General features: G+C 42.3%; 3 protein-coding genes across 4 annotated transcripts; all 3 read left to right on the top strand.

Moving 5' to 3' along the window:
* The first annotated feature begins 694 nt into the window (after nt 1-694).
* On the top strand, nt 695-20,002 carry LOC108138413 (protein strawberry notch). Of its 2 annotated transcripts, XM_017260607.2 has the most exons (13): nt 695-1,168; nt 6,219-6,336; nt 9,486-9,887; nt 10,694-10,987; nt 13,002-13,454; nt 13,511-13,896; nt 14,489-14,895; nt 15,496-15,930; nt 15,998-17,258; nt 17,627-18,113; nt 18,186-18,324; nt 18,388-18,775; nt 18,854-20,002. In XM_017260607.2, exons 1-13 carry the CDS (start codon nt 1,166-1,168, stop codon nt 19,082-19,084), a joined length of 5,004 nt encoding a protein of 1,667 aa, XP_017116096.1. In that variant the 5' UTR covers nt 695-1,165; the 3' UTR covers nt 19,085-20,002. The 2 variants fall into 2 exon arrangements, with proteins under 2 accessions (XP_017116096.1, XP_017116097.1); XM_017260608.2 differs by lacking the exon at nt 10,694-10,987.
* A 366-nt stretch (nt 20,003-20,368) lies between these two features.
* On the top strand, nt 20,369-22,211 carry LOC108138391 (2-methoxy-6-polyprenyl-1,4-benzoquinol methylase, mitochondrial). The gene is made up of 3 exons (XM_017260569.2): nt 20,369-20,638; nt 20,693-21,111; nt 21,775-22,211. The coding sequence occupies exons 1-3, from the start codon at nt 20,443-20,445 to the stop codon at nt 22,075-22,077; spliced, it is 918 nt and encodes a 305-aa protein (XP_017116058.1). The 5' UTR covers nt 20,369-20,442; the 3' UTR covers nt 22,078-22,211.
* A 1,647-nt stretch (nt 22,212-23,858) lies between these two features.
* LOC108138392 (leucine-rich repeat extensin-like protein 5) lies at nt 23,859-26,909 on the top strand. Its single transcript, XM_017260570.2, has 3 exons — nt 23,859-24,750; nt 25,202-26,120; nt 26,604-26,909. The coding sequence occupies exons 1-3, from the start codon at nt 23,962-23,964 to the stop codon at nt 26,789-26,791; spliced, it is 1,896 nt and encodes a 631-aa protein (XP_017116059.1). The 5' UTR covers nt 23,859-23,961; the 3' UTR covers nt 26,792-26,909.
* The last annotated feature ends 304 nt before the right edge of the window (nt 26,910-27,213 follow it).

Raw genomic sequence — 27,213 nt, 5'->3', positions numbered from 1 at the left:
GCAATATTTTATATTACAATGCGCATTCGGTGTTAAAATTTCAAAGTAATATATGTTTTTGAAATTGTTCGTAGACTTTATAAAAAATAATCAGTTCAACAATATAGGAAATACTTAAAATTTGACAATAATGAATTAATGCTAACAAAAATTCGCCAAATATACCGTTACCATTAAATACCAGTTAAATTTATTTACAATAATATAGGCAAACAATAATATAATAATAATTTAGCGTTTAATTAAAGGAAAGAAATTCGGTAAAGTAAACACGTTAATTTCAGCAACTCTGTTGAGAGGGCACCAATAGTGAAATAGTATAGAAACCATCGGTAACACGATGTTTTTCCTTCAAACCTTCTTATTACTATTGGATTTTGGAGAAACATTGATGTTTTGGCGGAAAACATCAATAATAAATAAAACATATTTGTTTATATATATATATATACACTTTATATTTATTTCGGCATTTAGATTACAAAACACACTTCTTGCTGTGCTTTGATCAATATCCATTTTGACTTGGGCTAACAGTGCGCGAGAACTAGAATAAATAATAACAAATAAAGATATTTTTCAGTGTGACCATTTTTCAAAGTAAGAGTAGTCGTTGCTTGCAGCCATCGATATTGCCGACGTCTCGAAAACATCGATGACACCGACGTTAGTATCGATGTTTCTCCACCACTAGTTGGCATCTCGAAGCTCGATAGTTGGCATGTTACGTGTGTTTTCGGCTTTCTCGCTTCCTTCTCGTTCTCGTTTCCTTCCTCCTTGATTCCGATTCCGAATGTTGTTGCATTTAGCAAGCAAGTGCAGTGCAACAAAACAACATCGCATCCGTATAGCTAAAATCTAAGTATTAGAAACATCAAAGCCAAACACCGCGTGCACCCGCAGCTCCAACAACAACAACGTCTCCAGCGCGTTGCAAACACTACGTGCGGAGTATTATCTTTTTTTTCGCTGCATTTGCTGACTGTTTCCGCTGACAGCTCCAAAAACAGTGTAAAACAAAAAAAAACACCCGAAAAAACAAACAAAAGGGGAAAAAACGCGTGTGTGCGCGGTCTGTTGCTTATTTTTTGTGGTTAACAACAACAGACAGAAGTGACGGACAACAGCAACAACAACAAGAACAGTTAGCAATTGGAGCATCAAAATGGTAAGTGTTGTAGTTGTAGTTGTTAGCGGGTTTGTTTGTTTGTTGTTGCCGCTGGCATGACTTAATATAATTTCTTTGTTGCTAAAATTTGCCATTTTCCACACACACGTACGCACGCACACAAACTAAAAAACACATGCATTAAACAAAAACAAAGCGCCTGCAGAAGCGGAGGAAGAAGAAGAAGAAGCAGCAGCAGAGGCAACTCATTCAATAATTGTTGTTTTTCTTTTTGTTACCTCTCTCCGCCACTCTCCGCCTGCGCCCACTCACACTGCACTTTGTTGTTGTTTTATTCGAGATATTTCTAAGGACGCATTTCATTTCGCATTTTCGCGTGGCCTGGAACCATGTGTTTTTCTCTCCCTCTTCTCCATAGCCCCCTCTCTTTCTCGCACACGTTTAATGTTTTTTTTTTGGTCCGCACACGAGTTAAGCGAATTCAGTCGACAAAAGTTGCGCTAGGTTAGGGTTAAGGCCACGCGACTCGGGGGCAACATGTGGGTTAAGACCAGCGGGTGGGGAGGGAGTTAAAACCAATAAATTAATAGTTGAACATATTTTTTAGGGGGTGGAACTTTCATTTATTGACTTCTGTTTGACAGAAATTTAAAGGCAAATTATCAAAACTTTTAGCAAAACATTGTTTTAAGATTACTCCTTTGATTATAAGCTTATAAGCAACAAATCACTAACTTTATGTTATCAATTAAAACTTTTCAAAAGCATTTACTCAGTTTGTTTAAAATTTCTATCTTATTAATATCAATTCTATTAATTTATCCCTCAATATAGACTGTTTTCTAAACATAAGTTTTTGAATAATTGCCACTAGACAAATGTTTCCACATGTTGCTGGCATAACTTTACATGCATTTGGCTAAAAGTTTTTAACGAAGTGAAGGAGACATTTGTGACCGGATAGCGTATGTACAGTAGTCTCTCAAAACACTTGAAGTTTTTAAAGTTTTAAGCTATTCACGCTTTATAGTTTTCAACGTACAATTTGTTTACTCCTATAATTGGTACTCATAATTGTGTGTTCACTCCTAAGAATAAGCACTGTGTATAGAAATGTTTGTTTACTTGTTTTTTATTTACTAATGTTAGTTAAACTTACATCATACTAAGCCAACTGACCACATCGGAAAGTTGGCATGATAAGAATATGAATTTATTGTAGCTGCAATTTTAAAAATGTGTTTTAGGTTTTTTTCCGGACCCTCCCATTATCATTTCTGCCCGGTCTTTTCTTTAGTTTCCTTGTCACTTGTTGCTCAGCGGTGACGGCAACCACAGACGTGCGAGCACCAAATAGTCGAGACTCGAACCATATACTTAATGTCATTTTTGGGGGAATCCCCAATGGGGGTTTTTACTGTAGCACTGCAGTTGCTGCAGATCCAGGTGCAGCTGCTGGTGGGAAATGCATCCTGGGCAATGCGAGCTGCCCCTCCTACAAGCTGCGCTGCTTTTCCTTTGCCGCAGTCTGGGATATTCCGATTGGGGGTGGGTAAGTGGTCCTTTATTTATCACCTTTTCCGTTTTGGCCACTGCATTCGGGTTTTTTGGCGCCTGCGCCACATTTCCTCGGCCTGGTCAACTCCCGATTGCCAACTTCCTGGTCCCTTCTTTGTCTGATTTTCACCTTTTTTTGTAACATTTTTCACGTCTTTTTTCCTTGGGCCTTGTTTGTTTCCTTTTTGGTGCCCTTTTATCCGCACCTTTTGTTTTTATTTTTATATTCGCCAACCCTTTTGAAAGAGTTAATTCTGTGGCTTTTTTTTCATTTCATACATTTTTTTTCTTTTTTGGCAACAACATGTTGATGTTGCTCCTTGTGTAGTGAATGGGAGGGTGGATGGAAACACATGTTTTGGCTAGAGATTTTCAGCATTTCCCTTGTTGCAAGGTCATTCGTTTTGATTTTATTTTGTGTGTCAACAAAAATGTTGCAATCTATAAATGGATGGATGTGTGAGTGAAAAATTGCACAGCTTAGGGTTTATATGGGAGTGGGCAATATGATTTCGTTGAGAACTCAATTTGAAATGATTTGAAAAACAAGTCCTAAAGGATTCTATTAAATGTTTGAGCTTTTAAAATGCAATGCTTTTAATGCAATGATTACAATTTTGATGCGTTTTTTATTTTTAATATGTTTTTACAATTTTGTTTTATGTTAAATTCATATTCAAACCTAATTTGTCAATGTGCCTCAATAATTTACAGAAAATTGGATAAATGTCTATAGATGATTCTGCTAAATATTTTATTTTTGAATTATTTTATGAATATTTGATTTAAACTTTTAGGATCAATTACATTTCTATATTTATTCTTGTATTTAAGCAATAAATAAATACTTACATCAAATATTTAAAGGAATTTGTGTCTTCTCAGTGAGGGTTCACTGTGGCTGCATCCATTTGGCTCGTTCTGTTTGCTCTGCTTTTAGGCCAAGTCCCTCGCCAGTTGCGTTCTCCCGGAGCACACAGAGATACACGGTATATATGGACGCATATAGCCAGCGAACGAGCCAACCAAACCCAACACCACCACCCTGCCCCTCCCTCCCCCAAGGACATACTCACATCCACATCCATAGCAGTCTGTCTTGCTCTAATTGCTGTGCATGCGCTACAGATTGCCCTGTCCCCCTCTTGGCCAACCCACCGTCCCCTTTCATCTGCCAACTGAGCCAAAACCCTTTTGTTTGAAAAGGGGCTGTGGGGTGGTGGTTGGGTGGGCGAAAGGGTTAGGGGCTGGTGGGTTGCGCTGGCGGTGGAGGGCAGAGAACACATGCATATTTCGCATAAAGGAGTAAACTTCGTATCTCTGCATGCCAAACATTTTGTTGCTGTTGCTTCGTTGAGTTTCATCGACTCTGGGAAGGGGGAAGCAGCGGCGAATAAAATGGAGAGGAGGTGGGACAAATTCCAACCCCGTTTTTGTTCTAAAGTGGAGCACTGTGGTCTACAACAGTTGTGGTTGAGAATTGGGAGTCCCCGAATTATTAACCTTCTGTGCACCCAAGTAGACCTTAATTGCGTATCTTCTTGTAAACAAAAAACAGGTCAAGTAATGTGAATCAATTTTAAGAAAAACAATATTATTTGTAGTTTTTCAGTTTAGTATAATCTTTTAATAGTATCTTGGACTTACCGTTTGAAATGTAAATCCAGTAAGGACAAAACCAAACATTTTAAAGAAATACCTATTTTAAATAAATAAACAAAAATCTAAATGGATGTTAAAATGGAAGCAATTGTGTATAAAGAATGGTTTTTAAAACATTAGTTTCTTTTTAAATGCTGTTTTTAAGAGATATGAAAAAATAGGTAATTGTCTTGTAAACAAAACAACATATTGCTTTGATCTTTTATAATTTAAAATTATTTCAACGATTTGTAAAAAACTGGTATGCATGATAAATAACCTTTAAGCTTGATCAAATAATTAGGACATGTTGAATCCTATCGAACCCACTGTGCCCTTGGCACTAGCATTAGGCGGGTGACAAGGGGTTGGCCTGGGTTGGCCTCTCGCGTTTGTTTATCGGCCTGTTCCTAGTTCCCAGTTCTCCTTTCTTGCTTGCCTCCTGTCGTCGTCGTCCTGACCGTCTCACACTCACGCACATTCGCCTGGAGAGATGTTGGCCAAAAACCCACCCTCCATGTCACCCAAAACACCCATAACACCCATAACACCCTGCTTAACCCGTTGGTAACCCCGTTTAACCCGCTCCCTTGTCGCTGGCCGCCGAAAAACTGCAGCCTGGCTGAATGTGCCTTGCGCTGGCTTGGCTGCCTTGGCTGGCTGGTGAATGCGAATTTTCCATTTTGGGGGTTCCACTTCCAAAGTGGCCCGTGGCTGCTCGACTTTGCTCCGGTCTTCGAACTCCGGCCGAGGTTTTTGGGTAGTTGGCTCCCACACGAGCATCGAGCCAGTCGCACAATTCCCGAACTCTGAAAACTAGTTGGGCTCTAATTTGTGGACAAAGAGGTTGTTGTTTGTTTTCTCGGTTCTCAGGACGCAGGATCTCCCGCAGAACCAGAACCTCATCGCACCGGCGACGAACAGCATCTGACCGCTGGTCTTGTGAATTTCCACCAAACTCTGTGAGTGTGCTTCCCCTAGATTTTTATATGGCCCTGTCCTGTCTCGTCCCTGCGTTTATATACATATATATATCTCCTGTTTTTTTTTTTTTGATGCGCCTGTGTGCTTTTGGGACTTCCCCTATTTTTTTTTTCGCGGCGTGCGCATTTTTTACTCGTGCTTTTTGTGCCGTTTTTTCTAAACATTCGGGGAAGTCGCCCACACTTTTGTTTTGCCCTCAAAAGTATGCTATGAAAATGGACGTGTTTTCGTGATTTTCCCGTACATTTTTTGGTCTTTGTTTTTGTTCCATTTTCCTTGCTTTACTGTGTTTGTGATTGTGTGTGTGTGTTGCTGTGTTGGTCAGTGTTTAATTTTTTTGCGGTGAATCCCCTTGAATTGTTGAGAAAATTTTTTTCGAGTGTTTGCGTCATATTTGAGTTCTAATCGAGAACAACGAAACTATGAAAGTATCGATTTTATTCGTGTGTCGTGTGTTTTATTCATGCACTTAAGGAAATTGGGTATTATTACTTAAATGGCTCTAAAAGAAAAATAATATTTATTTAGTTTTTTAAGTAAGGGATTTTATATTAAAATAAGTTATAGAATAAGTTATATTTGGGATCAGTGATATTCAATAATAAAGCTTTTTCACCAAACATGTTATAAGATTGATTAATTTATTAATTTTGGAGTGAAATGTTTAATGCTTGCTTACTAAAGGATGTAATTTATAATGTCTTAAGTATTTAAATATATAGTAATATTTACGTAATTAGTATTATTAATATTGTTTGTATTATTTAAAAACAAAATATATCTATAAAAGATTTCAGTCTAGTTAGTCTAAAGTAGTAGGAAAATTTTTTAAAATACAAAAGTGTACATAGTATTTTCATTCAATTGAAAACTTTACTAATTGTTCCTTCAAATGAATTATTTACAGACATCGAAAAAACGCAAAACCCTGTTGGACGCCGATGACGATGATGATAATTTTGATGAGGACGATTCGGGCTCCGATTTCGACGATGACGAGGATCCAGATCAAATAGAAGTGCCCGGTGAGTCGTCGCATATTGCACATGATATTTGGGGTTGAGGCTCTTTAAACCTGAAGCTTATGCCTGGCTGAAGGATTTTCGCCTGTAATAAATGCTGAAAAGTGGGTTCGGCTTTGAAATGGATTTGGCAGAAGACTGAAAAGTGGAAGGGTGGTGGCACCACCACGGCACTCGGTTCTCTATTGTTTAGACAACAATTTTATAGGTAGCCGTAGCCCCATTGTTGTGGAGGAGTGAGATGTGGCTGCAGTCTAACAGCCGAGTGGGAACTTTATGGGATAGTTTTTTGTCCTCCCACCCGGAGGGATTTTGTTCCAAAAAAGGGGAGGAAAACGGATGGTTTACTAAAGGGGTTGCGGGATTGAGCTAAAAGCAGGCAAGTTGAGGTGGAGTTGCTTTGCCAGGCTGTAACTTATTCAGTTGGCATTTCAATCAACTGTACGGATCAAGGAAGTTTTCGAGTACATTCCAAATTTCCATTGAAAGATAAATATTTTCTTTTAGTTGATAAAATTTCGATGATGTTCATAAGACAAAAGCGGCTTATACCTATCAAGTCGCCAGAACTTTGTAGTTGTATTTTTTAACTTTAAAATGTGTAGTTGATGTAAATTTTGTATTTAAAGATTTGAAGTGTCACTTAAGTTGCTTTCAGATTTTTTTGGCAAAGAAACATCTTGATATATATATGAGTTGTATCATTATGTTAGGGTTACTAAACTGTTTTAAGTGTCATCTACATAATTGTTTTGAAATCTAGATAATTATTCATGTATTGTTTAACACCTGCAAGATTTATATGAACCTGTTAAATCAACAAGTTAATGTGTGCATTTGTGAGCACTTTGCTTACCAAGAAAACTATTTTCAATTACATGGGACAATCTTGTAAATACATTAACATTAAATCAAAGGACATCCGCAAGGACTCTTTTATGCCTTTAATGAGTTATGCCAATTTGACTGTAAGATTCCCCGCCTATCCTTTGATGGTCAATTTGATATCTAACCAACATTAATTAAAAGGCCACTTGCATTAGTCACTGAAACATTAATGGAATTACCTAGCCCCATTCCGCCTGAGACACGGATGCACATCTGTCCAGGGGTCGAAGGATGTGGATGTCGTGCCAAGCTTTGAGTTTTGTTTTCCTCAGATCTGATAGATATCGATATGTGTATATAACGCTATTTGGATATTATATATGCGCACATACGTGCTTGTATTTCCGTCATTGTGCTTCACTTATATAATGCGTAGGTAGTGCCTCTGCACATAACCCCGATTTTATGGCCATATATAGTGGCTATATTTAGGTGGAGCCACTGGCTCCGAGTGTCATTAACCGTGGACTGGACTTCTCGCGTTCAATTATTCATCTCCAATACCATTCCCCATAAGTCCGTCAACAATTGAAGGCCAAGTTATGAGTGCTTGGGAAAAAGTGAAATAATATCGTCAATATCTGCCTGGCTGGTACCACTTGCAAGTTCCTTTCAAACGTTTCGCGAGTGTGAAAAAGGCGGTGGGGAACGAGTTTTTTGACAGGTGTGCAAACTGTGAGAATAATAAATCTATACTAAATAATTGATTTGAAAATTGATATACTCTATAACAACCGTTCGAAGTTTTGGTAATTTGAGAATTAAAGTAGTTTTTATTTGTTTGTTTAATCGGATTTTCAATTTGTTTACTTTTGTTAATCTGGTTGTGTTATGTCTTGTTGTGTATTTTGTACAAATAAGCTGAATTTTATAATTATATTTATTAAACTAACTAACCCATTTGTGCAGAGTTATTATGATTAAATGTCTTGCACAAATTCATTGGATTAACTTGGTTCAGGTTGTGTTGTACTTTATGTATTAATCCCTTTTATTTATAATTGCTTGGATTTATTTAGGAATGATTTGGTTAATACAGAAACTTTTGTTGATACCTAAACATATGTATAATTATCATATATATGGAGGCCAATTCCTTTTGTTTATATCTTTGGCTTGGTCATTTGTTGATGCATATGTACAAACGCATAATGCGCATTCCGTGTAATTGCCAGGAGTCGAAGTCTTGAGCAGGGATTGTGATTTGTTGCCATCATCTTGACCGCGACGTCCATTTGGTGGGCGGTGCGGGGAATTACAGGCATTAAGGCACTACAGCTTCCTTACACATCCAGTACATAGACAGAGAGATATAGATATATGGGCATATCTGGCCATGTGCGCCTTCCCACACATATAATTATGATTATGTATCGGCCACCTGACCTTTCCCCCCCTTATGTGCTGCCAGTATCCAGTATCCAGCATCCAGCATCCAGTGTCTAGTATATAGCATTATAGCATTGCTGCACATACTTAGGTCCATCTATGTACTGCTGTCTTTGCTCATTAATTAGATACTTACCTTAAATGAGGGTGGTGCTGGGTGGCATGCTCTTGAGCTGGGTATGTCTGCAATTTGTGCAGTGGAAAGCGGAAATGGGGAATCTCGAAGGCCTTCGATTTATATCAAAGGCTTGTGTGCAATTGTGGCGGCTAAATGTGTGCAAATTTCATCAAATATTCGCACACAGAAAAGGTCAAACGGGGGGGAATCACGTGAATAAAGAGGCACCATTAATGATTCAAAATCAAATCAGGCAGTGACGTATAAATTCTCTGACCATGTGCCATGTGCTGTTTTATTTATATTTTTCCCTTTCTTGCTAGATGAGCATCTCAAACAAGTTTCTATTTTGGCAATGACTGTAGTGCTGCCGATTTTTGATTAACGGACTGCGTTAGTTTTAAGTGTCTATTGTTTTAGGAAACATCATTAACATATTTTAAATTCAGTGAATGTTTTTTTTTTCTCTTTAAATTAAAAGAATATATTTGTTTTTATTTATTTGAAAACTAAAATTGCTTTAAGAATACAAATTAATAACCTTGGATATTTGAAGTCTCTTAATGTGCGTATTTAAAAAGTCTATAAGGGTTTTAAGAAGTAATTTAATATAAATACTTAGGTTTACCCACATTAAAGCACGATTTTTTAAATTATTATCTTAAATATTAAATATTTGCCTAATTATAAATATAAAAAAACAAAACATACAAATCATTTTAAAACTTATCAAAACTTTCCATCCATTTTTTTATAGGTGGTGGTCGCGATCTTAACACCGCTGTTACCTACGCCCAAAATATACGTAGCGGAGTGGGCGTGGTTACCAAGGGCGCTACACCCATACCCATTACTGGCGCCAAGATTGTTATTGGCAATAATAATATCAAGCCAATATCGCTGTTGCGCATCAACAACAATAATAACAACATTATCAACAGTGGCAACAGCAGCAGCAACAACAACAATAGCAACGGCAACAATACCGCTGTGCGCCAGATATTAACAACAACAACAGCAGCGGCGGTGGGCGGTGCGTCAACAGTTGTGGGCGTGCCACTGGGCGGTAAGATCACACCGATACCGATAATAGGCAGAAAAGTAGCACTAGAGAATAATTTAAACAATATGCCAAAGAAACTGAATAACACGATAACGGGTAAGTGCAAGTAATTAAGTTAAACAAAATTCCACAACACACACACACGCACACCCCCTTTCACACACACACACACACCCCAACTCTCACACACATAGACATAACACGCACAGGCGTACAGAGAATTTGATTCATTTGTTTAGCAGTGTTGCCAATTGTTTAATTAAACTTAAATCTCATTACGAAAAATATAAAAAGCTTGTTAATATATGTATATGTATGAGTAAAATCGAAATCCTATGATTAATATTTAATATGTTATGTTACTTATAAAAAAAAGAAGAAAATTATAATTTAATTTAACTTTGTATTTATTGTTGGCCTGGGCTTAATCTCAAATTAAATCCAAATCCTCATGGAACTGTTTTTAAATATTTAAAATATTTATTCAAAATTTGTTCTAAAATACATGTTTTTTAATTCATAATAAATCGATAAAATATAGTTTGCTTCGAACTTTATAAAAATCGAAAATCAAACTTTGGTTTTAAGCAACTAGTTTGAATCTAAAAGTTGGCAACGCTGATTATAAAGACATTGCCGTGATCACACTTATTAATGCCGCTTGTGCTGTTCTCTTTATCTATTTCTTCTCTTAACACACAATATTTTGCTTTTCTTGGTTTTCCCCGACCACATATATACCGCATCATCCCAACCAATTTTTTGTATTGTTTATACGATATTTTGTTGTTTCGTTCGTCTTTTTTTTTTTTTTTTTGTTGGTACGCTTATCTTTTTCTTTTTCCTGGTGGATTGTTGTTTTGCGTTTTTGTGATTTTCTCCTGGCCGTTGCGGTCCATTAGCCATGGGCAGTCCGGCCGCCAGGAGCAGCGGCAATGCAGCTGGGTCGGCTGGGTCCACCAGCAGCTATTTGAACAGCCTGAGCACCAACGAACTGATGAACCTGGCCGCCTACGTGGCCGCCAAGGGTAGCAGCGCCCCACCGCCTCCGCCGCCGTCGACGGCCGCCAATTCGGTGCGGAGTTCACCGCTGGGCGGCAATAATCCCGGCGGTGGAAATTTCTATGGTGGAGCGGCGGCGTCCACCTCAGCCTCTGCTGCTAATTTCAATATGGCCGCGTCTTTATTGGCGCAGAGTAAGTCGATTAATGTTGGTAACAACCAAGAAAACATGCGTTTTTGTTTAAACATTCTGTATGGCTGTGTGTGCTAGAAAATGTGTGAGATAAAAGGTTCTTAGGATTCCGATGGTAAGATCAGATTAGAACTAAGACCAACGATGCTCACAACTACCTTATAGCAATGCATTTACCAACACAATTCGAAAAAACAAGCACATTTACAAATTTCATTTGGATTATCAATGGAAAAAGGGGAGTTTTGCTATAAAAATCACACATTGTTTTTGAAAATAGATTTAATCCGGTCAATTAAGATAGCAATGAATTGCCAAGTAGTTTATATTTATGAGTTTTTATGGAAAACATTTCCTTTTGCTAAAAGGTTCTTTCATTTCCAAAATAAAAGTGTCAGTAAAAAGGAAGTTTTGCAATAAATATCGATTTATTATTCAATGTTGCAGAAAAGTGATTGTTTTAAAGTCAGTTTTATGTGAGAGTAAAGAAGTAGATTTAATACGCATAATTAAGATGTTCCTAATTTGACTAGAAGTTGTGGGAACTTTTTAACATAGTAATACTAAGGGTTATCGTAGTCTTTTATAGCAGAGCTTAGAAAGTGTGAATTTCGTAAAGCAGTAGGCTTATGCCTTTCCTTTCGACGGTTTTCAAGTTAATTTATATTCCTAACAGAAATTAAATAGTTAAACACGTCTAAAAAAAAAAAAATAAAAAAATTAAATTCCAAATTTATTTTTTCCAATTGCGAGATGAGCGGCTTTGGCTTGGAAGATAAGATTGCATCGATGTGCAGTAGTAGTGAGACGACAAGTTCCTCGATTGAAAGTTTGGACGAAGGGCACGGGGTGATTAACTTGAAGGTTGCCGAGGCCATGAAGAATTTCTCTAGCCTTCACTCGAAGGCATTGAAGAGGTCGAAGCGCCTAATACACAGAGATTTGCTGCCCAAAGTGGAGGCCAATTCGGGTGGGAAATTCCGTGAGATTGCCGAGCTGGAAGGCCTAAAGCCTAAACGAAACAAGAAGCCGCGGATGCTGCAGCATACCCCTGCAATCGGAAATTCGGATGCAGACGGCCCTAGGACCGATGTGATCTACCGGAATCCTCGGTTCACCAATCGCAGGCTGTCCAAAATGCACCCAAGTTTAAGTCAACTGGATTCGACGGCGAACCGCATTCTTTGGAATCGCGAGCGCACCCAGTTCGAGTTTAATCTGGTGCTGCTCAAAAAGTCGCTGTTCACGCTGCACCTGAACCGAAATAATCCCTACTGGAAGCGTTATCCTCGTACATCTAGTCATCCCGCTGAACTGGTCAATCCAGTCCCTTTAGACGATTGAAGACCCGTTCTCAAACTTTATCGAAATTGTTTTAGTAGAAAATTCTATGTTCCTTATTGTTTAGCATACAAGTAATCTCTTTCTTTAGGCACAAAAACAGGGAATTCAAGCAGATCAAAATATATAAAGCTGTAGAATTTTAAGAGCTATGGAAGTGATATGGATACAATAAAAGGGTACAATTATTAGCAAGTAATCACTCGATTTTTTATTTACAAAAAAATGTACTGCCGCAATTTTGATTGTTTTAGAACTTATTAAAATATGGTTTTGTAGTTGATTGAACAAAACTATAAATCAAAATTATAAATCAATAGGAACATGTCAATGTGTGAATGTTATTTATTTCTTTTGAGTCTTCGAATTTTATTCCCAAGGTTTTGTGAACTAGGGTGCTGGCTAGTTTCCTAAGTTTGTGGTAATACTGACAAGTAATTAATGCCATCCTTGTTTATTGCCAACTAACAAAGATCTCTCTCTCTCTTTCTTTCTTCCCATCTCCCCATCTCGCCCTGTTTCTCTGTCTCTTTCCATTCGATGTCTTCCCGCATATACACCTCTCGCTCTCATTTGTTTTAATGTTCCATTTGCAATCCAAACATTACAATCCAAACAACCGACCGCAAAAATCGGCAATCAACCAACCCGAATCGAATCCCTTTACCTTGCAGTGAGCTATGCGGGCGGAGTGCCACCCATTCGGCCGTTCGTTAAGGTAGCCGGCGCAATCGGGAGCAGCCAGAAGCCGCCGGTGGCCACATCCGCTGGAGGTGGATCATCTGCGGGCGGAGGAGCAGGTGGTGCCGCCGGCGTCAAGGGCAACAATTCGATGATGGAGGCGGTGCAGAAGCTGATCGCCATGAATCCCGAATACCTGACCAGCGGCATACCGAACAATGTATTCCAGATGATCATGCAGTCGATGCAGCGTCCGCCCGCGAATCCGGCGCCCATGCAACCGGTGAATACCGGTTCCATGGCGGCCAATGCAGCTGCAGCGGCGGCGGCAGCAGCGGCCCACGCTTCAGCGGCAGCGGCGGCTTTTGTTCAGCAGGAGGAGGACGAGGTGGACTACGAGGAGATGGGCGTGGCCGAGACCTATGCCGACTACTGGCCCGCCAAGTGTGAGTATTAAATGCACTACCCATATTGATTGTTTATTTATTACTTATCTCAACAGTGAAACTGGGCAAAAAGCATCCGGACGCCGTCGTGGAGACCGCCTCGCTGAGTTCCGTGGAGCCCTGCGATGTCTACTACAAGCTGTCCCTGCCGCACGAGACGATAAACAGCGGACACCTGAGCGCCCTGCAGCTGGAGTCCATCACGTACGCCTCCCAGGCGCACGACCACCTGCTTCCGGACGGCAGTCGGGCCGGATTCCTCATCGGAGATGGCGCCGGCGTGGGGAAGGGTCGCACCATTGCCGGCATCATCTACGAGAACTATCTGAAGGGGCGCAAGAAGGCGCTCTGGATATCCGTGTCCAATGATCTCAAGTACGATGCCGAGCGTGATCTCAGCGACATTGGAGCCACGCGGATCGATGTGCATGCCCTCAATAAGGTAGGCGCCTTCAGTACTAAATTTCTATATTAAACAGCTTTTACGAAAATAATAATAATTTAAATCATAAGCGAATGGAATCTTGGGCTCGAGTGGCTAAATCTTTTCATCGGAGCTGATCAATGAAATTCGAAATAATCACATTTTCATTATTGTGATTAATTTGTATTATCTCTAAAATTAGGAAGTATTTATTTTTTATATTCCTAAAAACAACGATGATGGCCAATATTCTCATCGATTTACCGCGATTTCTAAACACTTCAAAAGTCTTGGACACTCATTGATAATATTTCTATGGCTAGGATCATTTTAACGCTGTTATTAGCAATCATTGCCGCCTTATAAAATATATTAGACTGTCTTCAGCTTAAGAATTCGCGCATACTTAACAAACTAAAGTTTTAATTCCAAAAGTATAAAAGTACATATTTTGACCAACTTTTTTAGCTGTTTTTTCGAGTAATGTTAGCTTGATCGAATTGACTCCACGATTCCATTCCATAACCAATGATGGCAAGCAAAAAATATCTACTATATAGACTTTAATGATTCGTTCCAAATGTGCTAACAATTTAAATTCAACCCTCAGTTCAAGTACGCCAAGATCAGCTCTGATGTGAACAACAACTGCAAGCGGGGCGTGATCTTCAGCACATATTCGGCACTGATCGGCGAGTCCAACAACAAGACGGGCAAGTACCGATCGCGATTCCGCCAGCTGCTGCAATGGTGCGGCGAGGACTTCGAGGGCCTGATCATCTTTGACGAGTGCCACAAGGCCAAGAACCTGTGCCCCGTGGGCTCCGGCAAGCCCACGAAGACGGGCCAGACCGTGCTGGAGCTGCAGCAGAAGTTGCCCAAGGCTCGGGTGGTGTATGCATCCGCAACGGGTGCCTCCGAGCCCAAGAACATGGCCTACATGGTGCGACTGGGTCTCTGGGGCCAGGGCACGGCCTTTGGCAACTTTAACGACTTCATCACGGCCGTGGAAAGACGGTAAGCACTATAGATCTTATACAAAAAAAATACACAATTGCGGTTAAAATAATAATGGTTTTTTAGTTTAAACAAATAGCAAACAAACATGGTGGTTTGATATCAATTCGTAAATTCGTGATATTATAAACTTAATGGGACAAATATAAAAATTTGTATTTAAAATAGGTACAAACATTTTAATTTTTTTAAATATATAAATAGATCAGTGATTCAATAATTATTTTCCCAATACAATGATTGTTTTTTAATAATTTTTTACACTTTTATTTATGAAATAGATTAGTTATTAAACAGTTTTTATTTCAATACAAAGTCCAGATGAACGAGAATTATCATCATCATTTACTACAATTTATTGAAAAGTACATTTTTAACGAATTATTAATAGTTTTCATGTTGCTTGAAAGATTGAAACCATATAAAAGCTTTTATTAATCTGATTTCGTTAATAGGCATGTTAGCATTATGATAAACTAAAAGAAATCTAGTTCCCTGCCTTAAAAATGTTTGTTTTTTGAGCACATTATCCCACTTCTATTATTTTGACCGCAGCTCTGTTTAAAAACCTTAACCTTAACCGAAATTCATTCCTTTCAGCGGTGTGGGTGCCATGGAGATCGTGGCCATGGACATGAAGCTGCGCGGCATGTACATTGCGCGCCAGCTGAGCTTCAAGGGCGTCAGCTTCAAGATCGAGGAGGTGCCGCTCTCGAAGGAGTTTCGCAAGATCTACGATCAGTCCGTGGAGCTGTGGGTGGAGGCCATGCAGAAGTTCACCGAGGCGGCCGAGCTGATCGATGCCGAGAGCCGCATGAAGAAGACGATGTGGGGCCAGTTCTGGTCGTCGCATCAGCGCTTCTTCAAGTACCTTTGCATCGCGGCCAAGGTCAACCATGCGGTGCTGGTGGCCCGCGAGTCCATCAAGTATGGCAAGTGCGTGGTCATCGGCCTGCAGTCCACGGGCGAGGCTCGCACATTGGATCAGCTGGAGCGGGACGACGGCGAGCTGACCGACTTTGTGTCCACGGCTAAGTAAGTGGACTATACTCATTGTAGTTCTCCTTAAATCTAATTTGAAATCTCCCTCTCCCCTCCACAGAGGTGTCTTTCAGTCTTTCGTGGAGCGCCATTTTCCGGCGCCCGATCGCAATCGCATCAATCGCATTTTGGGCCTCTACGATGAGACACCCTCGCAGTTGTCCATCGCCGATTCCACCTCCAGTTTGGGCAGCAACAACAACAACTCCTCGGCGGCTGGTGGCAAACGGAAGGGAGCAGCATCGGGTAACAATGACAACGGATCCTCTGCGGCGGGTGGCAAGTCCAAGAAGAAGAAGCGCAGTGGATCCTGGCAATATAGCGACAGCGACGACGACGAGGACACGGCCAGGAAGCGCACTCGAAAGCGGGATGGGGGCGGCAACTCCAACAGCGACAGCGACGAGGCGGACAGCGATGATGAGTTCGGCAGCGATCTGGATGACGAGAACGAGGACGACGAGGATCACGACGTGGACAGCGATCGGCGGAGTGTGGCCAGCGATGCCAGCTCCGACTTCAATCCCTTCTTCAGCGGCAGCGACAGCGACATCGATCCCTGGGTGAATGCGCGCAGCAAGAAGACCACCAAGAAGACCCAGAAGAAGACCAAAAAGAAGGTGAAAAAAGATAAGGATAAGGAGAAGGAGAAGCAGCCCAAAAAGGAGGCCACCACATCGAATTCGGGCTCCTCAACTGGTGGCGATGCCAGTGGCAGTGCCACAACGGCCATGTCCGCCACCGTGGTGGCCGCTCTCAATGCGGCCAAGACCCGCAAGTCGCAGCTCTCCACGCAGGACAAGATCCAGGATCTGCTGCAGAAGAAGCAGGAGCTCAAGGGCACCGTCACGCCGGTGGGCGTCAATGGGGTCAAGCTGAACTACGGTCCGCCGCCCAAGGATGCCATCGAGCGGGCCTGCACGATGAAGGAGGAGCTGCTGCGCAAGATCGAGCGCCTGGGGTCCCGCCTGCCGCCGAACACGCTGGACCAGCTGATCGACGAGCTGGGCGGTCCGGACAACGTGGCCGAGATGACGGGTCGCCGCGGTCGCGTCGTCCAGAACGACGAGGGCAACATCCAGTACGAGTCCCGCACCGAATCGGACGTCCCGCTGGAAACGCTGAACATCACGGAGAAGCAGCGCTTCATGGACGGCCAGAAGGATGTGGCCATCATCTCGGAGGCGGCGTCCAGCGGCATTTCCCTGCAGAGCGATCGGCGCGTCTTCAACCAGCGGCGGCGAGTGCACATCACCCTGGAGCTGCCCTGGTCAGCCGACAGAGCCATCCAGCAGTTCGGACGTACCCATCGATCCAATCAGGTCAGTTCGGTATTCAAAATAGTGATAATAATAATAATTTTTCTTTTAATTGATCATGATACCTTCTTACCGATAAACAAAAAAAGGCTTTACAATTCTCTGACATTGTTTAAGTTTTTAAAAGAAAATAAAAACTCTTAGTATTTGCATAAAATTTATTTTTATGTGAATGATTTTATAACAATTTACTCAAATTACAATAAAGGCTTATTTTTGTTATCATTTTTTTTTTTAATTTTTAAAAAATTTTTACTATAAAGTAAAATTGATTGCAATTCGATAAGCTTAAAAACTACTATTACTCTGACCGCAACTGTATATCCTTTGATTTTTTCTTGTTTTAATTATATTTAACTATATTTGTTCAGGTGAATGCTCCCGAGTACATCTTCCTCATCTCGGATTTGGCTGGTGAACGACGTTTCGCCTCGACGGTGGCCAAGCGTCTGGAATCGCTGGGCGCGCTCACCCACGGCGATCGCAGGGCCACGGAGACCAGGGATCTCTCCCAGTTCAATATCGACAACAAGTACGGTCGACAGGCCCTGGAGACGGTGATGCGCACCATAATGGGCTACGAGTCGCCGCTGGTGCCGCCGCCCACGGACTACAGCGGCGAGTTCTTCAAGGACATTGCCGGCGCCTTGGTCGGCGTGGGCATAATCGTGAACAGCGAGAGTCATCCGGGTGTGCTCAGTCTGGACAAGGACTACAACAACATATCAAAGTTTCTCAATCGCATCTTGGGCTGTCCGGTGGATCTGCAGAATCGGCTGTTCAAGTACTTCACGGACACCATGACTGCGATTATCCAGCAGGCGAAGCGTGGCGGTCGCTTCGACCTGGGCATTGTGGGTGAGTGTAGCTGATCAGGAGAGTCATCTATAGTTGGCTATAATTTTTTTTATATATTTGTTATTCCAATAGATCTGGGAGCTGCCGGCGAGAATGTGACCCGTTGCCGGCTCATCCGGTTCGTGCGCAAACATGCCACTGGAGTGGCGCCCACTGAGATGCACACGGTGCGTGTGGAGCGTGGCATGATCTGGCAGGAGGCCATTGATAAGTAAGTGCAAGGAGTGTGCAGTTTCCGTCTCATAAATTAAAATAAACTTTAACCCCCACGCAGATATGCCGATCTGTTCAATGACAACGAGGGCTTCTACCTGTCCCACCAGCTGCGCAACCAGAAGCGCACCGCCATCATGGTGGTGATCCTGGAGCAGCAGCCAGCGCGCAACAGCAGCTCGACGAGCAGCACCGCCGCCGACTTGGATGGCGGCAAGAAGAAGAAGTCGCGCAGCAAAAAGGAGATCATGTGCCAGATCTACCGACCGAACACCGGTCTCCAGGTGCGCCACGAGTCGCTGTTCGAGCTGGAGAAGAAGTATCGCAAGGTGGCCAGCGAGGAGGCGGAGCCGCACTGGACGGAGCAATACGATGCGTCGGTGAACACCTGTTCGCACGCCTACTGGAACGGCAACTGCAGGAATGTCAGCCTGGGCAACGACTGTGAGGTGAGTGGGCATAGCACTATAGCACACTATACACCCTTTAAGAGCTATCCTAATGTCTAATGTGATCCACATTTAAAGGTGGGCCTGCGTCAGCGCTTGTACCACGTCCTGGCCGGATCCGTGCTCTCCGTTTGGGGCCGCGTGGAGCACATACTGAATACACGTTCCAATAGCAAGATGCAAGTGATACGGATGAAGACAACCGAGGGTGAGAAGATCGTGGGCACCTTGATACCCAAGTCCTGTTTCGAGCCGTTGGTGGCCGATCTGCGTAGCGATTCGGAGAAGCAGGAGGAGTTTAACTACTAAGTTGTGTTGTGTGATTTCGATATGGCTTCTTTTTTGAGACCGCTCGTTCGCTCCTGCTCCCGCTCCCGCTCCCCCCGTATCTTCCAAACCGAGGCCAAGCAATATTTAAATCCACAGCGGATGGTAGGGAGCAGGATAGGCTTTAACGTAATATATATATAGGGGTATATATATATATACATATATATATATATATATATATATATATTATACAATTATACATAAACTTAACTATGTGTAAAAGTACATGAATTGTAAGGCTCCAGGACAGCATAAAGTTTTTTTTTTTTGTCTTAATTTTAAATAGAAATAGACTTAACCGTGTACAACCCGAAACGCACGTACATAGCAACCCATCCATGATAGAAATCAGACTTTGGCTCGTCATAGCTCATAACCATAAACCATAAAAACACCCAAAACTCACCCACATACAGACACCCGCGCAACGGAATGATAAAAAGATATATAAAGAGAACGAAATGAAAACGCTTAAAAATGGACTTTCTCAATGATTTAAATTTTAAGTTTAATTACGGTTTAAGTTAACGCCTACGTTTACACACACAATAAACCGCCACATTTTGTAAACTATTTATTATTATTACTATTATTATATATATAAATAGGTTTTTTAATTGTTTTTATTGTAACACTCTTAAGATCCTTTCGATGGCTGCAGCGCAGCGCAGCAAAGCGAAAACCAACCCAAACCCCAAGCTAAGGCATTTTTTTTTGTAATCAAACAAAACTGCTGTTTGTAATTAGGTATTTACTTGTAATGACTAAACTTAAGTTAAGCCAACAGACATTGAGAGGCATCTGAAGAGCAGATAAATGTTCGCAGGAAACTCATGTGAATGACTTGTGCACGCATACGTACAATTAATAAATAAAAATGTGCGGATTTAAAGAAAACTGTTGTCTTATTTCTAAAGAGTTATAGGTGGGTCAAATTATTAAAGCCATTCCGGCTGTTTCGGGCTCGGATTGGTAGAAATATTCAAAATTATTTTATGCAAACGATTCGGCACGCTGCTAAAAAAGAGGCGCAGTTTTAATTAAAATTAAAACATAACTAGTAAACTGAAATTTCTAGGAATTTATTTAAAAATTCAAATTTACCTTTTAATTTTTTTAATTTCAAGGAAATATAAATTTTTGTTCTTACTTATTTTAAATTTGCCGCCTAATTTTGTGATAGCGGTGACTATCGATATCAGAGACATGATTACCCCTAATATATCGACAATATAATTGATATAGTCAACATATGGCTGCAAAAGTTCCATCCCTAACCGGCTGTTTCGTGTTTTTGTTATTTCATAATATAATATTAAGAAAAAAAAAACAGCGCAATGCAGGGCACAAGGAGCATCCGCCTGCTGTCGCTGGCCAGGAGGTTCGTCCACATCCGGACGGCGGCGCAATCAGCCCGAACAGTTACAGGATCAGGGGCGGAGAGGCCTAAAGGTGCGGAATCCACGACCGGAGCGGAGCAAACCACGCATTTCGGCTTCCAAACGGTCAGGGAAAGCGAAAAGGAGCAGAAGGGTGAGTAGCCAGGACCAGGATGTGCCCAAGGATGATCCAAATTTTGTGCTGTAGTGCACGAGGTCTTCGAACAGGTGGCCAACTCCTATGACATGATGAACGACGCCATGTCCCTGGGCATCCATCGCGTGTGGAAGGATGTGTTCGTGGAGCGACTGGGTCCGCAGCATGGGATGCGCCTCCTGGACATGGCCGGCGGCACCGGGGACATCGCCTTCCGCTACCTGCGCTACCTGGCCAACCAGCCCAATCCCCAGCAGCGCCCCAGCCATGTCACCGTCTCGGACATTAACCAGCACATGCTGGACGTCGGCGAGGAGCGGGCCAAGCGGCTGGGCCTCACCACCGACCGACTGCCCAACTCCTCCGTCGCCTGGCAGTGCGCCGATGCCGAGAAGCTGCCCTTCCAGGACGACAGCTTCAGCGCCTACACCATCGCCTTCGGGATCAGGAACTGCACGCATGTGGACAAGGTACACGGGGCAGCTCCCCATAATGATAGACCTATTGGTTTTAGTTCCATCCATCAGACAGTATTCGAAGGGAATAGAGTTTCATAGATCATTCAAAGACATCTCAAGAAACTCTTCAAGCTTAAAGTCTATGAAATGCGGTACCCATTTAACCAAGAGATCCCAAATTTGATATTAAGCTTAAGCGAAACCATTATGTTTAATGGGGTACTAATTCTTTTATAGAGCAAGTCGATAAGTAATATTGAAATTCGAAGATATTTGTTAGCCAGCTTCTAAAAAAACGTATATATACAAACAAAAAATGAAATCTTTAATATAATATATTAAAATATATTTATTCTTTTTAAAACAAGTGTCGATAGTAAACAACAACTTTCGAATACAGTTAACGACTAAGCTTAATGCATAGCTATTCAATTTAATATCTCATATATATATATATATATATATATATATATATATATATAATATAATATAATGCAAACAATACAATATTCTAACATACATATTTGAATACTGATGATATGATTTTATATTTAATTTAAATATGAAATACACAATGTTTAGTTCAATAGCCACTACTACTGCTACTATTTCATTTTTTTGATTAGCGTGTAATACAATTTACTTATAACACCCCCATCACATTCCTTATTCCAGGTTCTTACCGAGGCGTATCGAGTGCTGCAGCCGGGCGGACGCTTCATGTGCCTGGAATTCAGCCATCTGACCAACGAGACGATGCAGTGGCTGTACGACCAGTACTCCTTCCAGGTGATCCCGCCGATGGGCCAGCTGCTGGCCGGCCAGTGGCAGGCGTACCAGTACCTGGTGGAGAGCATCCGGCGGTTCCCCAAGCAGGAGCAGTTCAAGCGGATGATCGAGCAGGCGGGCTTCGATCAGGTGTCCTACGAGAACCTCACATTTGGCGTCGTCAGCATTCACTCCGGCTTCAAGCTGTGAGACGGGATTGGATTGGATTGCCTTGCCCTCTGTTGTAAACGATTTAGAAACACCTCCTCCCTTTTGTCTTTTCACCATTTCCCATGCTGCGCACGTCGAGCAGCAGGTCATAAAGCATCGAATTGAACAAGCTACTCTGGCGGCTTTTATTTCTCTGTGTTTACATTTTGAGGTTTATGTGGCTCTTTGTCAAATATTATGTATTACATGTGCCAAAAGACATCTTCGGTGGCGGCAAGGCCTGGGAAAGACCTTGAGGACTTGACTGCCAGCCAGCCAGCCAGCCAGCCAGCCAGCCAGCCGGACCCACTTAGATGCCCCCAAAGCGATATGCTAACCCAAAAACCAAAATCAAAACCAAAAAAGTCTACCAAGTGTCCAAAGAGAGGTATGTGGTATGCGCGAATCGATTAAAATTCCAAACGCTCTACGAGCAATTTCCAAAAAAAAGTGAAAATCAGTGTAGGCTAATCGAAAGTTCATTTACGGTTAGTGTGTGATATAATGGAGCACTATCTATTGATATGGATTCGATTCAATTCGATTCGATTCACCTGGTCATCAGATTTAGTGCAGGTGAAATTTATGCGTGTGAATGCTGAATTTTAACGAAATTCAAATAGGAGCATTGAAATGCCATCAAAACAATTGACCGTCGTGCCATGCTAATTTGTAATTAGTAATTTGTAATTGTTTGCTTGCTTTAATTACAATTATGCTTTCACCCGGTAAATGATTAGAGCGGATTCAATGACACCATCTTTTGGGTTGGATTACGGATTATGTAAGCGGGCACTTTTGATTTGTATCTAAATTGCAGCCAAATCATAAACCTTCGGCCCATCTCCGGTAGCTGAAAGTGAAAAGAGCCCGGCGATAAAAAGCAAAAAACATGCGGAACATGCAGGCCATTGAAAGCAAAAGTTTTGTGCGTGCGAAAACGTGTGGCGCATGCGTAGGTGGATTTTAGCGCATTGGAACAGTGGTAACCAACTAATAGACAAATTTGACAGAATCTTAAAAAAATAGCACTTGCTTAGCAGTAATAAATCAACAAAATGCAGGGCTTTCAGCTAGTGCTTCTGTATTCAAATGAATTATGGTAGATAATGGGATAAAATAAAGTAAACTTTGAACAATATATTGTAATTATAATCAATTTGAAACAGACCTATTTTGACCAGCATAATACTATACAAAATATTGTTTCACTTATATGTGTAGAAAAAAACGTAATAATTAATGGCCAAACCTATAAAAAAAGGTTCGTTTAAAGATTTGTATGTTTTTATTTTGTTTTTAGTATTAGGAAATCAGAGCATAAAACTAAAATGATTTGATAAATTGTATTTTTTAAGCTACTTAACAATAAGGAGAAGAATTCAAATAACTCTTAAGGGAACTGTAAAAATCGGTTTTTATTTTGGTTTGTAGTATTGGGAACCACAGTGCGTGGTCAGAGGGCTTAGCATAATGAGGCGACGCCTTTTTGTGGGTGGATTGGGAGGAGCTGGGGGTGGTGGGTTGGTGGGTTGGTGGACAGTAGGTGGTGGGTGAGCGGTTCGAGGGGCCATTGATTGCGGCAAGTGAAATGGCAGCGTAAAAGTCATAAACTGCCCAATCGCCGTGTGCCATGCCGATGAGCCCCCAATCTGCGGTGCATTTGCCTTCCGATTGGTATGCACAGTGGGTACTTTTCAGCGACGATGATGGCCACTGTGCCGCGATGTCCGCTTTATAAATACAACAGCGACCAAGGAAGTTCATTTCATTTTCTTGACGGCGATCGCAGCAAACGGATTAAAAACGCGAAATAAATAGTGCACCCTCCGCGTTCGATAAAAAAAAAAAAATAATACAACAAATTTAATCCACCTAAACAAGATGAATCTGACCAGTTCGATGAGGAGCCTGGTGTTTCTGGCCGTTATCATTTTGGTTTTCCACACAGCTGAGGCTGGCTTACGTTTGCGCCACGGCCCACGATCGGCCACGCCCCCAGCGCCTAGCACTACGCCCACCACAACGGTGAGCACGGAGGAGGAGGCGCCGCCGCCACAGGAAGTTACCGAACCGGAAACGGAAGTCACCACCGGAAAGCATAAGAGGGGCATCTTGCATGGCCATGCCCACGCCCACGGCTCACCATGGCCCGCCCCCGCCCGTACATATGCCGCCCACTACGGCTATAGCCTGCAATTGCCCGGAGGCAGCGCCTTCCTCTCCGCCGCCCCCCCACATCCGCACCGCCACTTTGTGAAGTACGGACATGGTTTGGTCAAGCCGCTGCTTGCTGTTTCCGCTTCCGGTTTGGCACCAGCTTCGGCTCCCCTGCTGCCCGCCGTGGGATTGCCCACCGGTCTGCCCACCGGACTGCCCACCGGATTGCCCGTTGGATTGCCATTGCCCACTGGCCTGCCCGCCGGAGTGGCCAGCGCCATTCCCGCCGGAGTGGCCACGGCTTTGACCACCGGAGTGGCCCCTGCCACTGCCCTAGCTCCGCCCTCCTACATCCTGCGACCCGGCAACGCCCTCGTCTCCTCGTACAGCGTCAACTATCCGCACCAGCACCTGCTGCCCCAGAAGCCCGTCGTCTTCCAGTCCGCCGTGAAGCCCCTGCACTTCCATGCTCCGACCCACGCCCACGCCCACGCCCATGTGCACGCCGTTCAGGTGAGTTCCCGTTGATAGATTCTTAAAGAAATTAGTTAAACTTTGGTCATTGGACTTAAGACATAAATATTATTCTACAATAAAATAAAGAAAATAAAATCAGATCATATTATTCTAGATCATAACATAAATATCATAAATTATTTCTGGAGAACCACAGTTTAAAGGAAATCCATTTTTGTATTAAATTAGCAGTATTTTTTTCAAACAATTAAAAAGTACTTTTGCAAAGGATTACAAAACTTAGTTTGAAAACAAGCAATTCTTATATACTCATTACAAGGGTTCTGGAAATAAAACTTCATAATTTTAAATTTCTAAAAGTTTTTTTTTAAGAATGATGTAAAATTTGAAGAAATATTATATGTCTACAAATTTTAGTTATAAAATTTGTTTATATTTTGAACGATGTTTTTGAGTAACTCATTTATGCTCGCTTCCTTTTTTGCAGCCCACCTATGTGCAGGCCTATGCTCCCACTGCTCCCGCCGTGCCTGTTCAGCCTATTCAGCCTGTCCAGCCTGTCCAACCTATCCAACCTATCCACCCAGTTCAACATCTTCAACCAATCCAGCCCATTCAACCTGTGACCCATCAGTTCCAGCCCGTTCAACCGGTTCAACCCCTGCAGCCAGTTACCCCAATCCAAGCCGTTCAGCCAGTTCAGCCCGCTGTGACCTTCGAGGTTCCGGCTCCCACGGCTGTGGATCTACCCGTGATCCCCCAGTTCCCACAGGCACCACCTCAGTTTCCTCAGTTCCCCGGAGTCCCCACTTTCAGTTTCCAACCAGCCCAACCAGCTGTGCCCGCCCAGCCGGCGACTCCCGCTGCTCCCGAAGCGCCGGAAGTGCCCCAGATTCCAGCCATTCCGCAGATTCCCCAGATTCCACAGATACCTCAGATTCCAGCCGTACCTCAAATTCCCCAATTTCCGGGAATCCCACAGTTCCCCGGATTCCCCCAGATTCCCCAGTTCCCGCAGGCGCCCTCCTCAGTGCCAGCGGTTCCGACCTTCCCCAGTCCACCCAGTCCACCCACCAGTCAATTCTTTCCCAATGCCCCCCAGCCACCACTGCCCCAGCAGCCACCCACTTTCGGGCAGCCGGAGACGCAGTTCCCCGGCGGCATCGTACCACTGCCGGGATCCGCGCCCGTGCAGCCGGAATCGGGAACGGGCATAGCCTCGCCGCAGATTCCCCAAGCGACGCAGGCTCCGGAGAATCCGGCGGCGGAGGTGCCGCCACAGCGACCCCCAACTCAACAACCCTGGAAGCCGGTCTTCTACCAACCACCCACCGAATCCGCACCAGCGTCGCCCAATCGTCCTTCGGTCACTCTGCTGCCACCCTACGGAAGCTCACCAGCTGAAGGTAAGTGCCAGTCACATGTTGACGACTGAATTGCCTGTCAAACAATAAATCTTCAAGATACATTTGTGCATTAGGGTGGCCCAAATTTGTATAAATGTTTTGTATATAAAGGGCACGCCAGAAGTAGTTTTTGGAAAAAAAAGCGTTTTAGGGTCTGCTCAATAGATTTAAAGTATATTACTCATACGTAATGTTGGCTTTGACACAACAATTTATACCCACTGACATTACGTTTTAAAAAAGTTTTAAGTGTTTAAATGTTTTGGTTTCAGAATACATACATTGCACACCAAAATGTAACACATTAAAATGAGAGATTTTGAAAGGTGTCTTAAAGTACGCTATAAAATATAACATATAGGCTTCTGATTTTATCAACCATCGGATTTTCTTTTTTATTCGCAAGTAGTTGGAATTGCTCTTCTGATAGCGTCCAAATTTGTATCTTTATAAAATAATATATTATGCTTTGTCTTTTTGTAGGCTATCTCCCACCAGTGGGCTCGCAAGCATCGTCCCTGAGCTCCAGTAGTGCCGGAATCGGAAGCCAGGGCGGCATCTTCGACCAGCTGAGCGATGCGGAACTGGAGCACATCTTCGCTCAGGCCAATTTGGCGCAGCAGCAACACCAGCAACAGCAACAGCAGGGCCACAACTACCACCACTACTGAGCTCAACACCTACTTAGAACTTATTTAAATTATTTTTTGTTTTTTTTTTACGTCATTGTGCTTTCATGTATCTTGTATTGTAAATTATGTTATTATTAAATAAGTTATTTATCAAAGACGCCCAAAGTGGTTTTTCGTGATACCTGCTGAAACTTTTGAACTATTGAAAAATACACGAATTTTTTAATGGTTTTTTAATGCTAACGTGTGCAAAAGAGGAGTCGTAAAAGAAAATTGGATTATATTTTACAGCTGACGAGCTTAGTTGTCGATCCCACTACTTTCTGGCTAATTTTGAAAACTGAATAGATTTTTGGGCTAATTCTCAAATTTATATACTTTTCTTTTCGAAAATTTTAATAAAATTAAAGTTTTTAGGTTAGTTTAATTTTAAGTTAGTTTCTCATTCATTCATTTTTAGC

This window comes from Drosophila elegans, unplaced genomic scaffold, assembly GCF_018152505.1.
Source record: "Drosophila elegans isolate 14027-0461.03 unplaced genomic scaffold, ASM1815250v1 contig_149, whole genome shotgun sequence".
In the NCBI taxonomy this organism is placed as follows: domain Eukaryota; kingdom Metazoa; phylum Arthropoda; class Insecta; order Diptera; family Drosophilidae; genus Drosophila; species Drosophila elegans.
This window is presented reverse-complemented; position numbering and strand designations above follow the sequence as displayed.

What these genes read in the sequence shown, in the direction of transcription:
- LOC108138413 (XM_017260607.2), top strand. An exon ending in ATGTGCATGCCCTCAATAAG is followed by an intron (nt 13,897 to 14,488) that starts GTAGGCGCCTTC and finishes TTCAACCCTCAG; the next exon opens with TTCAAGTACGCCAAGATCAG. An exon ending in ATCACGGCCGTGGAAAGACG is followed by an intron (nt 14,896 to 15,495) that starts GTAAGCACTATA and finishes CATTCCTTTCAG; the next exon opens with CGGTGTGGGTGCCATGGAGA.
- LOC108138391 (XM_017260569.2), top strand. Translation starts at nt 20,443, where the DNA reads ATGCAGGGCACAAGGAGCATCCGCCTGCTGTCGCTGGCCAGGAGGTTC. An exon ending in AAGCGAAAAGGAGCAGAAGG is followed by an intron (nt 20,639 to 20,692) that starts GTGAGTAGCCAG and finishes TTTGTGCTGTAG; the next exon opens with TGCACGAGGTCTTCGAACAG. An exon ending in ACTGCACGCATGTGGACAAG is followed by an intron (nt 21,112 to 21,774) that starts GTACACGGGGCA and finishes TCCTTATTCCAG; the next exon opens with GTTCTTACCGAGGCGTATCG.
- LOC108138392 (XM_017260570.2), top strand. Translation starts at nt 23,962, where the DNA reads ATGAATCTGACCAGTTCGATGAGGAGCCTGGTGTTTCTGGCCGTTATC. An exon ending in CCCATGTGCACGCCGTTCAG is followed by an intron (nt 24,751 to 25,201) that starts GTGAGTTCCCGT and finishes CCTTTTTTGCAG; the next exon opens with CCCACCTATGTGCAGGCCTA. An exon ending in CGGAAGCTCACCAGCTGAAG is followed by an intron (nt 26,121 to 26,603) that starts GTAAGTGCCAGT and finishes GTCTTTTTGTAG; the next exon opens with GCTATCTCCCACCAGTGGGC.